General features: G+C 40.7%; 1 protein-coding gene across 8 annotated transcripts in view; it reads left to right on the forward strand.

The window, feature by feature from the left end:
* LOC130706600 (V-type proton ATPase subunit B-like) overlaps nt 1–11,437 on the forward strand; it is a 123,508-nt gene extending 112,071 nt beyond the window's left edge. For 4 of the 8 annotated variants that reach the window (XR_009006798.1, XR_009006799.1, XM_057539270.1 and 1 more), the window contains 3 exons: nt 8,310–8,414; nt 9,259–9,388; nt 11,328–11,437. Coding sequence is in view for 6 of the 8 variants with exons in the window: in XM_057539274.1 (XP_057395257.1) it covers nt 8,352–8,414; nt 9,259–9,388; nt 11,328–11,422 (288 nt within the window). In the remaining 2 variants the exon portion in view is untranslated. Of the gene's footprint in view, nt 1–2,767; nt 3,182–5,134; nt 5,272–8,309; nt 8,415–9,258; nt 9,389–11,327 lie in introns of those variants that run through there. The other 4 variants (XM_057539266.1, XM_057539268.1, XM_057539265.1 and 1 more) reach the window with 2 other exon arrangements.
* The last annotated feature ends 2,097 nt before the right edge of the window (nt 11,438–13,534 follow it).

The raw sequence follows: 13,534 nt of genomic DNA on the forward strand, positions 1-13,534 counted from the left end.
CCACTCTTCATCGCGGTGCGCGGGCCTCTCACTATCGCGGCCTCTCTTGTTGCGGAGCACAGGCTCCAGACGCTCAGGCTCAGTAGTTGTGGCTCACGGGCCTAGTTTCTCCGCGGCATGTGGGATCTTCCCAGACCAGGGCTGGAACCCGTGTCCCCTACATCGGCAGGCAGACTCTCAACCACTGCGCCACCAGGGAAGCCCAGACAATTTTAATAAACCATAAAAATGGTTAAGTTGGTGCTGGGGGAAAGAGTGGCTTCTGTGTTCTTTAAAGTTTTCTGCACTATTTGAATTTTCTAGCCAAGTGTGCCTATGTCTATTATTTATTTTTTATGTCACCAGGGATTTTCTGACTAGTGAGACCACAGACTACATTTTTTTTCATTGTTATTTTCTATCAAAAAACAATGCAATACATACCATTTTTAAAAAGGAAACAAAGAAGAATTTCTAATCATGCATCAGTAAAAAACAAAAGAGCACAAACATACATATATATTTTAACATATTGAGCAGATCAATATGTTAAAATATATAAATGTTTGCATAGTGACCTGAAATAAATAGATTATTTAGTCATAGACCTTTTCATATGCATTCTATAGTAAGTCTTCTGAGAGATGAACTTTAATCTTTCCATGCAGAACTTTGGAGTATCTGAGATTTTGCCCTATTTGCAACAAGTTAAGCTGCCGTTTTCCATGGATGCAGGTAGAAGACAGAAGACTTATGGGTCAGAAACAAAGGACTCTATTACTTACTTGGTTACTCATAAACCACTGCAGCCAGCATGGGCATCCGAATATTTGCCTTGGTTCTCCTTGACCCTGAGTCACACAGGGGCTGTGTGGATAGGCCCAGATGGATGCCTGCACGCACAGTGGGTTATAAGACAAGAGTTCAGGGAACCAGAATCTTTTGGGAGGTAAGCATGCTTGCCCTTACCTCTGGAAGAAGACATTATCTTACAAGGCTGTTTTCTATCTAAACATCCTTGGCAAGATAGCTGAGAATAAAGGGCTGTCGGTGCTTCTGTTTGTAAGATGTGCAGAAATGTGAGAAACCCATGGAGAATTGTCTTACCTCTGCTCTGACTAACACACAGCCTTTTACTTTTCTTAGGAAATGGCAATTATATGTTGCAAAGGACTTATTTCACATTTACTTAAACTTAGTTTTCAAGTATATATTTCTTTGTCCTATTCTAAGATTAACTTCTCTTGTGTAAGAGTTAATTTTGAAATTACAGTGTGAACCGTATGACCCTAATCATTTTGGTTTAACAGTATTGCTAACTCAAATCTAAAATGCTGAGAAAAAAGCATCTCTATTTTGTCACTAAAACTACCAAAACAGCTTTAAATACACAATTAATTTAAAAACAGCTCTTTGATCTTGACATATTTTTTTTAAAGAGCTTTTTGATGTGGACCATTTTTAAAGTCTTTATTGAACTTGTTACAATATTGCTTCTGTTTTATGTTTTGCTTTTCTGGCCCTGAGGCATGTGGGATCTTAGCTCCCTGACCAGGGATTGAACCTGCACCCCCTTTTGGAAGGCAAAGTCTTAATCACTGGACCACCGGGGAAGTCCCGATCTTGACATATTTTTAAACATATTTGGCTAAATCCTATTTAAGTTAACACTTCCTCTGAAATCGGAATTGTGACAAACACTGTAAGAGAGCTACTATTTTTTGCATAAATGAGAGCAAAATCTTGTGGTAGTAAGTATGTTTCCCTTACAAACATAGTGTAGGATAAATCTAAATATTCTGATTTGAGTAGAAAATTTTGAATGGAGGAATTTTTCATTCCACTGTTGCAGGATTGTCTACTTTTCCCTAATATTAAAATGGACAGTTAGCCTCTTGAAAGAGGTTAAAAATCCATACGGAATGCCTCAGAAGGGTTTAGTTGTTCAGTGGCTTTCACTCTTCCTCACAAATTATTTAAAAATGGAATTTTTGTTCAAGATGTCTACCATTAGCGTGAAATTTATTTTCCAGTTTTATTGAGACGTAATTGACACATGACATTGTGTAAGTTTAAAGTGTACAACATAATGATCTGATGTATGTATATATTGTGAAAGGATTACCACAATAAGTTTAGTTAACAAACATCACTTCACATTGTTACACATTCTTTTTCTTGTGATGACAAGTGTGAAGTTTGATGCTTACCTGGTTCTCTTCTTTTGGACTTTGACAAATCTAAGAATTAATCCTACCACACATAGCCTATACTAGTCTACCCAAATCTAACAGTTAGTAAAGACATTAACGCATTTATCTGTTTGTATGTTTTATGGAGCACAAGATAATAATCTCATTCTCAGAAGCAATGAAATCACCGAAAGAGCCAAATCTTGAGAAAGCCTCGTAGAGTTGCCCTGTTACTAGATAAAGCGCTTGGACTATATAAGTATGTTGTGTCACGCGTCTTCCTGTGACCTGTGATTGTTACTTGAAAGTGTGGAAATGCAGAACAGATCTCCTGTTATTATGAAAGGCCCATCTGTGACAGGTGGAAAGGAGGACGCTATGTTAAGAGCTTGTTCTGTGCAGTTCTCATGGAGGTGACTTGTGTCCTATGGGGAATGTCTCCAGGCTGCATTCCACTCTGGGTTCTTTGCCTCTGGCAGTTCTCCGTGATCACTCCTGTATTGGGGTCCCCCACGCCACTCCCAGGCTCCATGATTCACTGGAAGGACTCATAGGAATCAGCCTAGGGTTATATTCACAGCTGTGATTTCTTACAGCAGCAGGACACAAAGTACAGTCAACAAAGGAAAAGGCAAGTGGACCAAAGTCTGGAGGGAACCAGAGGCAAGCTCCCTCGAGTCCTCTGCCAGTGGAACCACACAGGACACGCTTCAGTCCTCCAGCCATGAGGACAACATGTGTGAAATGTTGCCAACCAGGGGAGCTTAGCCTCAGCCTAGGAGCCCAGGCTTTTATGGGGGATGGTCATGTAGGCACCCTCTCCCTGGTACATATCAAAATCCCAGATTCCAGAAGGAAAGCAAGTGTTCAGCACCAACCACATTGTTTGCATAAACATCTTAGGCAGCAGTGAGCCACTCTTCTCAGTTCTGGGAGTGGTGAAAGCCCTCCCAAAATTCAGGTGCCTAGACACCAGCAAGCCTTTCTCAGGATGGTGACTCAGGCCTGCGATGTTATCACTGTTCTCTCTTTTGGTTCTGATTTTTTTCTTCCTTTCCTTCAGTCTTTCTTACCTTCAATCTTATATTCTATTATTTTAATAAGATGATCTGATTTAACACCCTTAGTTTCTTACATGAAAATACCAGCATGGTCCTGCGCTAAGGTGGACAGAACACACCAAGTCCTTCTGAAGCTCTGGAGGCTCTGCTCCCGAGGAGGGCACGACCAAGGCCCTTCATTCATTAACTAAGAAATGGTCATTCCCTAGTAAGGCGCTTAATCTGTCACATTTCAAAAATAAGTGATGCCACATTTCAAAAATAAGGACTCAGGGTAATTTCCCTGAGTCCTTAAGAGCGATGACTCATAGAGGACGCCTCTGAACTGGCCCTCTCTATAGGAGAAAACAAGGAGCCTGTGCTAGAAAGAATGGAAAGGCCTGGAAATGACCAATTGGCCCTGAAAATTGAGTCAGTGAACAAGTGTCTGTTAGGCACGGACGGTGTGGAATGTGGTTAAGGATGGTCTGAGTTAGCCAGGAGGTACCATCGTGGTCCTTCTCAGACACATACTCTTCCGGGAATTCAACTGGCAGACACAATTAAACGTGAAAACTTCCTGAATTTCAACAATGCCACCGAGTGCCTTCTGCTTGCCAGAAGTAGACTGGTCCGTGATGGTCTGAGGAGAAACTTAAACTCCTTTGGAAATAAGGCAGACTTAGAGAGTGGTAGCGAACACGGCACCCACCCAGCATACAAACCTTGTGAGACCCTGAGGGTCATGAGTATAACGGCTTGTGGCTGAGCCGTAAGGGACTCACCGATCCAAGTCACTCAGCAAGGCCACCACAGGCCAATCCAGAAGCTAAGAGTATTATTTTCCTCGGGCTGCAGTAACAAAATGCCACATTCAGACGGTTAAACAACAGAAATTTATTTTCTCACAGTTCTGGTAGCTAGAAGTCCCAGATCGAGATGTTGCCAGGGTTGGTTTCTTCTGAGGCCTCTCTCCCTGGCTGACAAATGACTGTCTTCTTGCTGTGTCCTCACATGGTCTTTCCTCCGTGTGCACACTTCCCTGGTGCTTCTCTGTGTCCAGATGTCCTCTTCTAGTAAGGACACCAGTCAGATTGGATTAGGACCCACCCTAATGGCCTCCTTTTACCTTAATCACCTCTTTAAAGACCCTTTCTCCAAATACAGTCACATTCTGAGGTCCTGGGGGTTAGGGCTTCAACATAACAGTAGGTTAAAGGAATTCCCTACCATTTGAAGTAGTTTAATGTTGAACTAAACACATATTGGTATCACTTTAAGTCAATGGAACTTCTTAATGAGAAATCTTCCTAAATTTTGTACAAATGACCCAATTTGCATATTACTATTTTCAGCATATACAGGAGGCCACTGGGTTAGTGCTATTCTCCCAGTAGTCCTAAAACAGTCTAGACTCACAGTTAAATACTTTAATTCCTTTAATTTCATTACTTTAATTCCTTGAAGCTGCTAATAGAATATGCCCACTACCCAGCACTCCTTTGAGGCATTCCTTAATAACACTAACCATACTTCATTTTCTTCTTTTGTGTTACTCTTGAAGTTTAGAAGCCAATTCATTTGTCAGAACTAAATTTGTGCCATGTATCAAATAACATCCTTTTATTTGCAGTGTTCTAGTATTGTTTTCAACAGCCATATATTGATTTTGAGACAGGCTGGGACCTGGGACCCTTTGCTGGGACCTGGGGCCCTTTGCTGCAGTGTTGCAGTGCTTGCACCTCGACACACCTCTCCTCGAGCAACAAAATAACAAACTGTATGGGACTAAAAATAACGACGTGCACGCCCAGTTGGGGCAAATTCTGGACAAAAGATACAAAGAGACCAAAAAACCCAACTGCCACTTTTGAAGATCCCAGAGCAAAAGCAGGGTACTGCACTTGCCCCCTGCACACAACACCACCTAAGCGGTGGGCAAACCACCTAAGCCACCCTTCTGGCCCGACCCCTGGACACACCCCTGCCCTCACGCCATATAACAGGGGTCCCCAACCCCCAGGCCGCAGCCTGGTAGGAATCAGGCTGCACAGCAGGAGGTGAGTGGCAGGGGAGCGAGTAAAGCTTCATCTCCTGCTCCCCATCGCTCACATTACTGCCTGAAACATCCCCCCACCCCACCCCCTGCCGGTCCGTGGAAAAATGGTCTTCCATGAAACCGGCCCCTGGTGCCAAAAAGGTTTGGGGACCACTGCCATATAAGCAGCAAGCTCGCCCCCGCTTAGGGAGCACGCAAGCAAAGGAGCCTGTTGTTTGTTCTCGCTCCCCCCTGCTGCAGCAGGGGCCCCAATAAAGCCTTGCCTGAATTTCTTGTCTGGCCTTTGATCAATTTTTATTGTTTAAGGACGCCAAGAACCCTGGTCGGTAACAATTTCAAAATACGGTCTTGATGTCATCGGAAGTAATTTTTTTCTGACTTTTTCTCTGTTTTCAACATCTTTGCCAGCAAAAGATACGTTCCCAGATGTCTTGTAAAATGTTTTCTTCCTGATCATTTAGAAAGATTGGGAAAGAAAGAGTATTGAGAAACTTGAGCTGTACTTTTGCTGCACAGGAAGGGTGAGCTGTGTTCCATCCTAGATTAATAATATTTCAAGCAGGAGGGAAAAAAAAAGTAAAAGCCTATAACTTTAGCAATGTGTTTGAAAAATACTTGATTTCAACAATGTTTCTATCATGCTTACGTTGCAGCTGTCTAAACAATACAGATAACAAAAGCATGTCAATTAAAAGCAGCATTTAGGACCCAGTTTCACAGATCTGCATTGGCCCTGGGTTTCGGATTATTTCAGGGCCAGGCGCTGTGAGTTCCTGTGTGGTGTAGTTGTGCTCAGCCATGGGGCAGGTGGGTTCCCTCTTGCTGTAGGAGAAGGTGGTGGGACACACGGAGATGGTTATCTCTTTCTGCTTTTGACTCTCCTGACTTGCTTCCACCAAGAGGCCATAAACCCAAACTGGAAATACTGATTAAGTGCATACTTTTTCCAACACATTGACCACAACTTGAGATTTTCATGGCGGAATATATTACATAAATGTCTGGAAAGCAAATATTTTAAGTGCACTTTAGGTAGATGTTTGCTTACTTTAATCAAGCAGAAGGAGAGATTATTCTTTTACCTTCTGGAACGTGTTGAGGTAAACTTACCTAGAGAAGGGAAAACTTTAGAGTTCACCTGGTACAAAGCACCCGCATCCGGATAAACTAAGGTTGTTACCGAGTCCAAGCTTGCTGTGCTTGCCGCACGACAGGCCAATAAATCAGACATGACGCATTGAGGGAAGAATACGACTTTATTCGGAAAGCCAGCAGACCGAGAAGATGGCAGACTAAAGTCTCAAAATAACCATCTTATCGGGGTTTGGATGCCAGTTTCTTTTATAGCACAGAGATGGGGAGGAGATGAGGAGATAAAGTAAAAGGGCCATTAGTTTTGCAAATATCCCCTGGAATGGCCAGCCTCAGGGAGGGGATGTGTTAATTTCTTTTTAATTGCAGCCATCCACAGGTGGACAGAGTCCGTATGTTTCCCTGAACAAAGGCACTTTGGTTTAACATTCAGGCAGAGGAACAGGGTTCCCGCGAGGCAGGTCATTATGTACAGACAGTATCCTTTTAGTGAACAAAAGCAGCGGAAGGCAAAGATTAAAGTCAAAGAAACAGATCCACCGTGTAGTCAGATTTGGTTCTTCCCTGTAACAAGGTCTGAAAGAGTGAGTGACTCCCTCCAGGTCACATATAATAATAATATATATAATAATAAAAATAATTCTGGTAGAGAAAAGAATGCAGAACTCTAGCCACTCTAACTCCTTAGTTAAAAAATGAGATTTATTTGCAGGATAAGAATGATGCTGCTATTAAAAATAATAATACCAATAGCAAGTTTGAAAACTTTCACGTGGACCTATTCAGGTGCTTCATTGGCATTTAAGGCCTTCTAAGTATCTGTACTAGCCTCCTTCAGGTCAGCCTGTGTTGCTGGGAAACTGCTTTTCTCACTACTCTCTGGACAAAACTCTGGGTCTAGTTTCCATTATTCCGTGGAGTGTTTTTAGATCCCACCCGTTGTTAAACACACACACTTTTGTTATTAATACAAGAACAGATTTTTCAGAGTTTTTTCTTTGTCTTTTATTGTTAAAATTTTTTTAATTGAGGTATAATTGACGTAACATTACATTGGTCGCAGGTGTACAATGTCATGATTTGATGTTTGTATATGTTGCAGGGTGATCACCACAATAAGTCCACTTAACATCCACCACCTCACATAGTTACAACACTTTTTTTCTTGTGATGAGAATTTTGAAGAGCCACTCTTCTAGCTACCTTTAAATATGCAATACAGTATTATTAACGTACATAGTCACCATGCTGTGAAAGTCCCATCCCCATGACTTACTCATTTTATAACTGGAAGTTTGTACCTTTTAACCTCCCTCACCCATTTGGCTCACTCATCCCCTGCCTCAGGCAGCCACCAGTCTGTTCTCTATCTGTGAGCTTGACATTTTTTTGTTTGTTTTTTAAGGTCCCATATATGTGAGATGATACGGTATTTATCTTTTTCTGTCTGGCTTATTTCACTTAGCATAGTGCCCTAAAGGTCCATCCATGATGTTGCAAACAGCAAGATTTCATTCTTTTTTATGACTGCATAATCAAAAACAGATTTTTTATTGGTTCTTTAGTAGATGCCAGCTTCTGATATCAGCTTTTAGGTGAAATTATTGTTAATCTTTTTATGTGTGATTTTATGAGTCAGAGTTCAGAAGACCATTTGGATTTGATGTTGTAGGCAGATGTTGAAAATTCAGTTTTTTAATAGAATCTTGTACTGTTTTGTAGATTTTACTTTTTGGATTTGATTCTCAAAAAGAAATCTTAACCTGTAAAATGTTTCTTACTTCCTTTTCTTACCAGAAGAGATATTAGGAATCATCTAGGAAACACATGTAGCAGTTTTATACAATTTAAGCAATAAAAATGAGTTTCAAAATCCTCCTTTACTACCAGTAAAGCTTGAATTTTGTACTTAAATATAATATTTTCCCCCTTCCCCTTTTACCCAAGATTTACCCGCCTATTAATGTGCTGCCCTCGTTGTCTCGGTGAATGAAGTCTGCTACTGGAGAAGGTATGACCAGAAAGGATCACGCCGATGTATCTAACCAGCTGGTACGTATGTTTTCTCCAGGATTGTGTTTAAAGAAATGAATACTTTCTCAGTTCATGCTGCTGTCTTATACCTCTTGTCTTTCTTCCATATCACTTTTCTTCTCCCCCCATCAAAGTAGAATTTTAATATAGAATATATAATATAGAATACTGGAATACAGAAACATTCATTAGAGCCAAAGAGTCTTTTTCATAAGGATAACTGCTCATGACAAAGATTAAAGATCACATGCTTGAAACCCACCTCTAATGCTGTATGAGGTAGTTTTTAAATAAAAAAGGCATAAGACGATTAAGTTTTTATTAGTAACCTTTATTATAGACTATTTCTGAAAGACTATTCTAACTAATTTTTTGTTTAACATATTAGGCAATCACCAGAACGCTAAGGGATACAGCTGTGTATATTCTATGAAATCCTTGGTTTCTATAGTCCTGAGATTGTATACCAAGCATAATTAAAGAAAAATACATTTGACCTTAAAGTAGAAATGATAAATAAACCTACTGATAACCCAGATCTTTTTTTTTGAATAGAATTTAGAGATGGATTTCTCCTATTGTGTAAGTTGTGATTTTTAAAGGCTCTGCAAAATGGAAGCTCATTCATATATTGAGGGAGTGTATTTTTTGTAGAGTGTTAGTAATGTCTATGTATTGCATGCCTGAAGACTCCTTCCTTAGTGAGACTGCTGTATAATAAAGTCTTTCCAATACTTGCATATGTGAATTATGTTTGGAAATAATGTGAAATACTGTGAAGATAGCTACAGCAATACACTTATATAGCCCAGAGTACCGTTACCATTTATAAAGGTTCATGTAAACCTTTTTTTCTCTTTAGTATGCATGCTATGCTATTGGTAAGGATGCGCAGGCCATGAAAGCCGTAGTTGGAGAAGAAGCCCTTACCTCAGATGATGTGCTTTACTTGGAATTTCTGCAGAAGTTTGAGAGGAACTTCATTGCTCAGGGTAAGATTACTATTTTCCTATGAATAGAAACAGCATCATATGTAGTTTTGAGGACTTCTTTCCTAGTCTGAGAGAATTTACATTGGTCTCCATACAATTTTCCTTCTGATTAGAGAAGAGGTTCTTCCAGCCGCCTGCCATGTCTTTGTTCTTAGCCCTCTGGTTCCTTCCCCTCTACCTTCAATTTCTTTATCCATTTATTTAGCTCCTGTCTTATTTTTTATCTTCCTTACAACCGGCCTTCTGCTCTCCTACCTCCATTGCCACTTCTCCTCCCTCTTAACCTCTCTGCAATGCTCTCCTCTGGCTTTGGGGGTTTAGGACTTTCCCAGTCCCTCTGTTTTCATCCTCCTGATTTCTTATCTTCCTGCTTCTTAATTGTTAATGTTCCCAAAGGCTTAATTACCTGTTCTTTCTGTGCTTTTTTCCCCCTATGCTGATGACTAACATGCTATGTATGAGCCTTTACCCTCTTTCTGAAGCTATAATCCCACATCTCCAGCTAGGAAGCCTGTGTTTATGCCGCCATCCTCTCTGGCTCAGCGTGGTGAGAACCAAAGTCTTTTCCCAACTGACCACCTGCCTAGCAATTCCCTTTTCAATTTCTGTCTACCTCTGGCATGACCATTACCCTAGTTAGCCCAAGCTCAGGAATTGGGCATTCTTAAGCCTCTTCATTTATTCTCCAGTCATCAAATATTTGCTAATTTGCATTGTTCTCCTTTGAAACATCTTATCCTGTTCTCTTTTCATTCCTATGAAAAAAACTTAGGCCAGTGTTTCTCAAAAGTTGAATATGCTTTTGAATCTACCAGGGATCTTGTTGAAGTGCAGATTGTGATTCGGTAGGTGTGGGTGGGGCCAGAGAGCCTGTATTTTGACAAGTTCCTGGGCGATGTTGAAGCTGCTGATCTCTGACCACTCTTTGTGTCCCAAGACCTAGTCCAGACCTTTGTCCCATCATCCTTGGCCGTTAGTGCCAGCATCTTCACCAGTCTCCCTGACTCTCTATGTGCCATTGCCGGGGTAAATTTAGTATTAATTTTATTGATTGTCCTTCTGTTAAAAAGTCTATAATGGTTTTTATTACATAGCATGTGTAGGGCTTGCAAGCTGTTTTGTTTGGTCTCTTCCCTGCCACCCCTGGTAATGCTGGTAAACTCTATTTTTGACCTCAGTGATACTTACAAACGATGTGTTTATTTTGGAATAATGCATCAGCTGCACACTTAGGATTTGTGCACTTTTCTATTTGTGTGATACATTTTTTAAGTACCATTAAAATCCCCAGAACATATGATTGTTGGGTTTTCTTAAAAAAAAAAAAAAATTTATGCAGAACCTTAATATCTTAAAAAAATAAAAATTATTCTGGTAGAGAAAAGAATGCAGAACTCTAGCCACTCTAACTCCTTAGTTAAAAAATGAGATTTATTTGCAGGATAAGAATGATGCTGCTATTAAAAATAATAATAGCAATAGCAAGTTTGAAAACTTTCACGTGGACCTATTCAGGTGCTTCATTGGCATTTAAGGCCTTCTAAGTATCTGTGCTAGCCTCCTTCAGGTCAGCCTGTGTTGCTGGAAACTGCTTTTCTCACTACTCTCTGGACAAAACTCTGGGTCTAGTTTCCATTATTCCGTGGAGTGTTTTTAGATCCCACCCGTTGTTAAACACACACACACACGCACGCACGCACGCAGGCGCCCAACGTCTCGCCTGCGGGCTTTCTCCCTTTTCTCTGATTCCCAGGGGTACTTACTGTCTAGACCCTCATTTCCACATTTGGTCACATCCAGTCCTGGGAGACCTGACTGCTTTGTGTTTCTTTTTTATACTTCATGCTCACAGTGCTAGACCCATAACAATAAATTTTGAATAACGCTGATAAGTTGGAAGTACTTGGCCTTTATTCATCTAATCTCAATTTTTTGTAAGGTCCTTACGAAAACCGCACTGTCTATGAGACTTTGGACATTGGCTGGCAACTGCTCCGAATCTTCCCCAAAGAAATGCTGAAGAGAATCCCTTAGAGCACCTTGAGCGAATTCTACTCTCGAGACTCTGCAAAGCATTAGCTGCTACTTATCGCTGGCTCGATGCTCTTGTGAAATACTGGTTCTGTTTTCTTTATTCCTTTTGCAGTCCCCCATCCCCACCTTTGTGTTGGAGTTTACTGTGTTACCCTGTAATTAAAAACAAAGAATAGGTAACATATTGTGCCAGTGTTGCAATGTTTTAAACTGCTAACAGACTTTAAAATATCCCCTGTTCCGAAAACCTGGAACTGCAGTGCTTTGTTTAAAGTAGCTGAGGGTTGGAGGTGAAGTTTTCTTACTGATGTGTGTATTCGTACGTAGTGGTGTAGTTAGCTGCCTAGTGTCCTCATTATTTGGGTCTCTCAGACCTTCCCTGTCCACCCCCTCCAGAGTATCACTATCTGAAGTTACAATGCTTTGATCTCCAAACTAGGGACAAGATAGGGTCTGAAAGACGCTTCCTCTCCGAGCCGAGACGCTTTCCTGAGCGCTTGTTTTTAGATTATGGTGTGCCTCTGGGTCTGCTCTAAGCAGATGACTTTTCCTGTCCACCTGCTGTTTCCTATTGAATGAATAGGTTAGAAAAGGAGTTTCCTTTTCCTCTTTGGTGCGGATAAGTTTCAACTCCTGTGTCTTACTGTTCTCCCTCCCTCTGAGTAACACAGAATCATGCAGCTTTTGCCCAACTGGCATTGATCTGATAGTAGTGAGATGCCCTGTCTTGATGATCCCTTACTGGGTTTCCATGCAGAGGAATCATAATGAAAATAATTAATAGAATTGTTGGTTGGAAAGAGTTGGGATACAATTTTTGAACAAAGAAAAAACCTATATCGGTTCTACATTCGGACATGCTAACAGTGGTTTTAAGTTTCTAAAGTGTTGACCGGATGCTAAAGGCAAGGTGGGGAAGAGAAAGCTCTTCTGTGTATGGAATCTTTTATATATATATATAATCTATGGATATTTTAAACTCTGTTAGATAGCAGCCTTTGGAAAATCCCCTATTTGGTCCTGCTTTCTGACCTATCTGCCTTTTCAGGGTAATCTTGTGGCACAAGTGATAGCATTTAAAAGTTTTAGTCTTTTAATTCCTCCTCCTTCCTGCTGCGAGCCCTGAGCTGTCTTCTGTGCACTTCTGACATGTCTACTGTTTGATCTCTCTGTGTTCTTTGTTACTTGGGTGCAGTAGCAACTTCTCTGTGCATTCCATCTTTCTTTCAAGTTGTGTAAAGTTCTTCACTTTTTTTCTCTGAGGGTATAGGGAGTGGGGGGAGTCAGCATGATTATATTTTAATGTAGAAAATGTGACCTGGATATAAAATGAAAATAAATATTAAATTAAATGGAAGTTACTTAAAGTGACTCTGTATCTTCTAATCAGAAAAGCCATAGCAACAAGCAAATATATAATAATGCACCTCTCTTTGAGTGACAGTTTTGAACATCATAACCAGTATTGTGAACCAGCCCCTTGATTCACAATATTATGAACCATGTCCCCTTTACAGGGACATGGCCCATGTTCTGTACCCTCTGCCTTTTAGGCTGCCCTTTCAAGCTCTTTTCAGTAATACCTCTTCCAACATATTGTAGTTTGATCCAAGGTTGAGAGTTGCTAGGGTGTGGGGTTGTTTGTTTGTTTATTTGTTTGTTTTGCAGATCGTTAGTGGCTGTAAGTTCTCTGAAACTTGAAGTTTTGATTCAGGGTCCACTTAGCATTTTCGAGAGTTACTAAGGTGTTTTCTAGCATTCTTTGTTTCAGACATTCTCAGGACCTCTAGAGCCTGTCTGCCATGAATGAAAGAGGGTGATAAATAGAAAATGAAATACATACTGAAGCAAGCCAAAACTTGCTTCAAATAAAATCTGAACTAGATGGTCCAGTATATAAAGGAAACATACTGGTTAAAGCACAGGGATGTGGCATCACGGTGGCCTCCCATTTCTTTCCCCTCTTCAACTCAGAGTGACATTTAGGAGATGTAGAGGAAGAGGCTCAGTCATAGCAAGAGTAGGTAGACCTGTGTTCTGATTCTGGTGCTGCCACTAACTGTATGGTCTTGCTTAGTCATTTAAGAGATTTGTGTTCCTTTTCGGGTTATT

The sequence above is a fragment of the Balaenoptera acutorostrata genome, assembly GCF_949987535.1.
Source record: "Balaenoptera acutorostrata chromosome 6 unlocalized genomic scaffold, mBalAcu1.1 SUPER_6_unloc_3, whole genome shotgun sequence".
NCBI lineage: Eukaryota > Metazoa > Chordata > Mammalia > Artiodactyla > Balaenopteridae > Balaenoptera > Balaenoptera acutorostrata.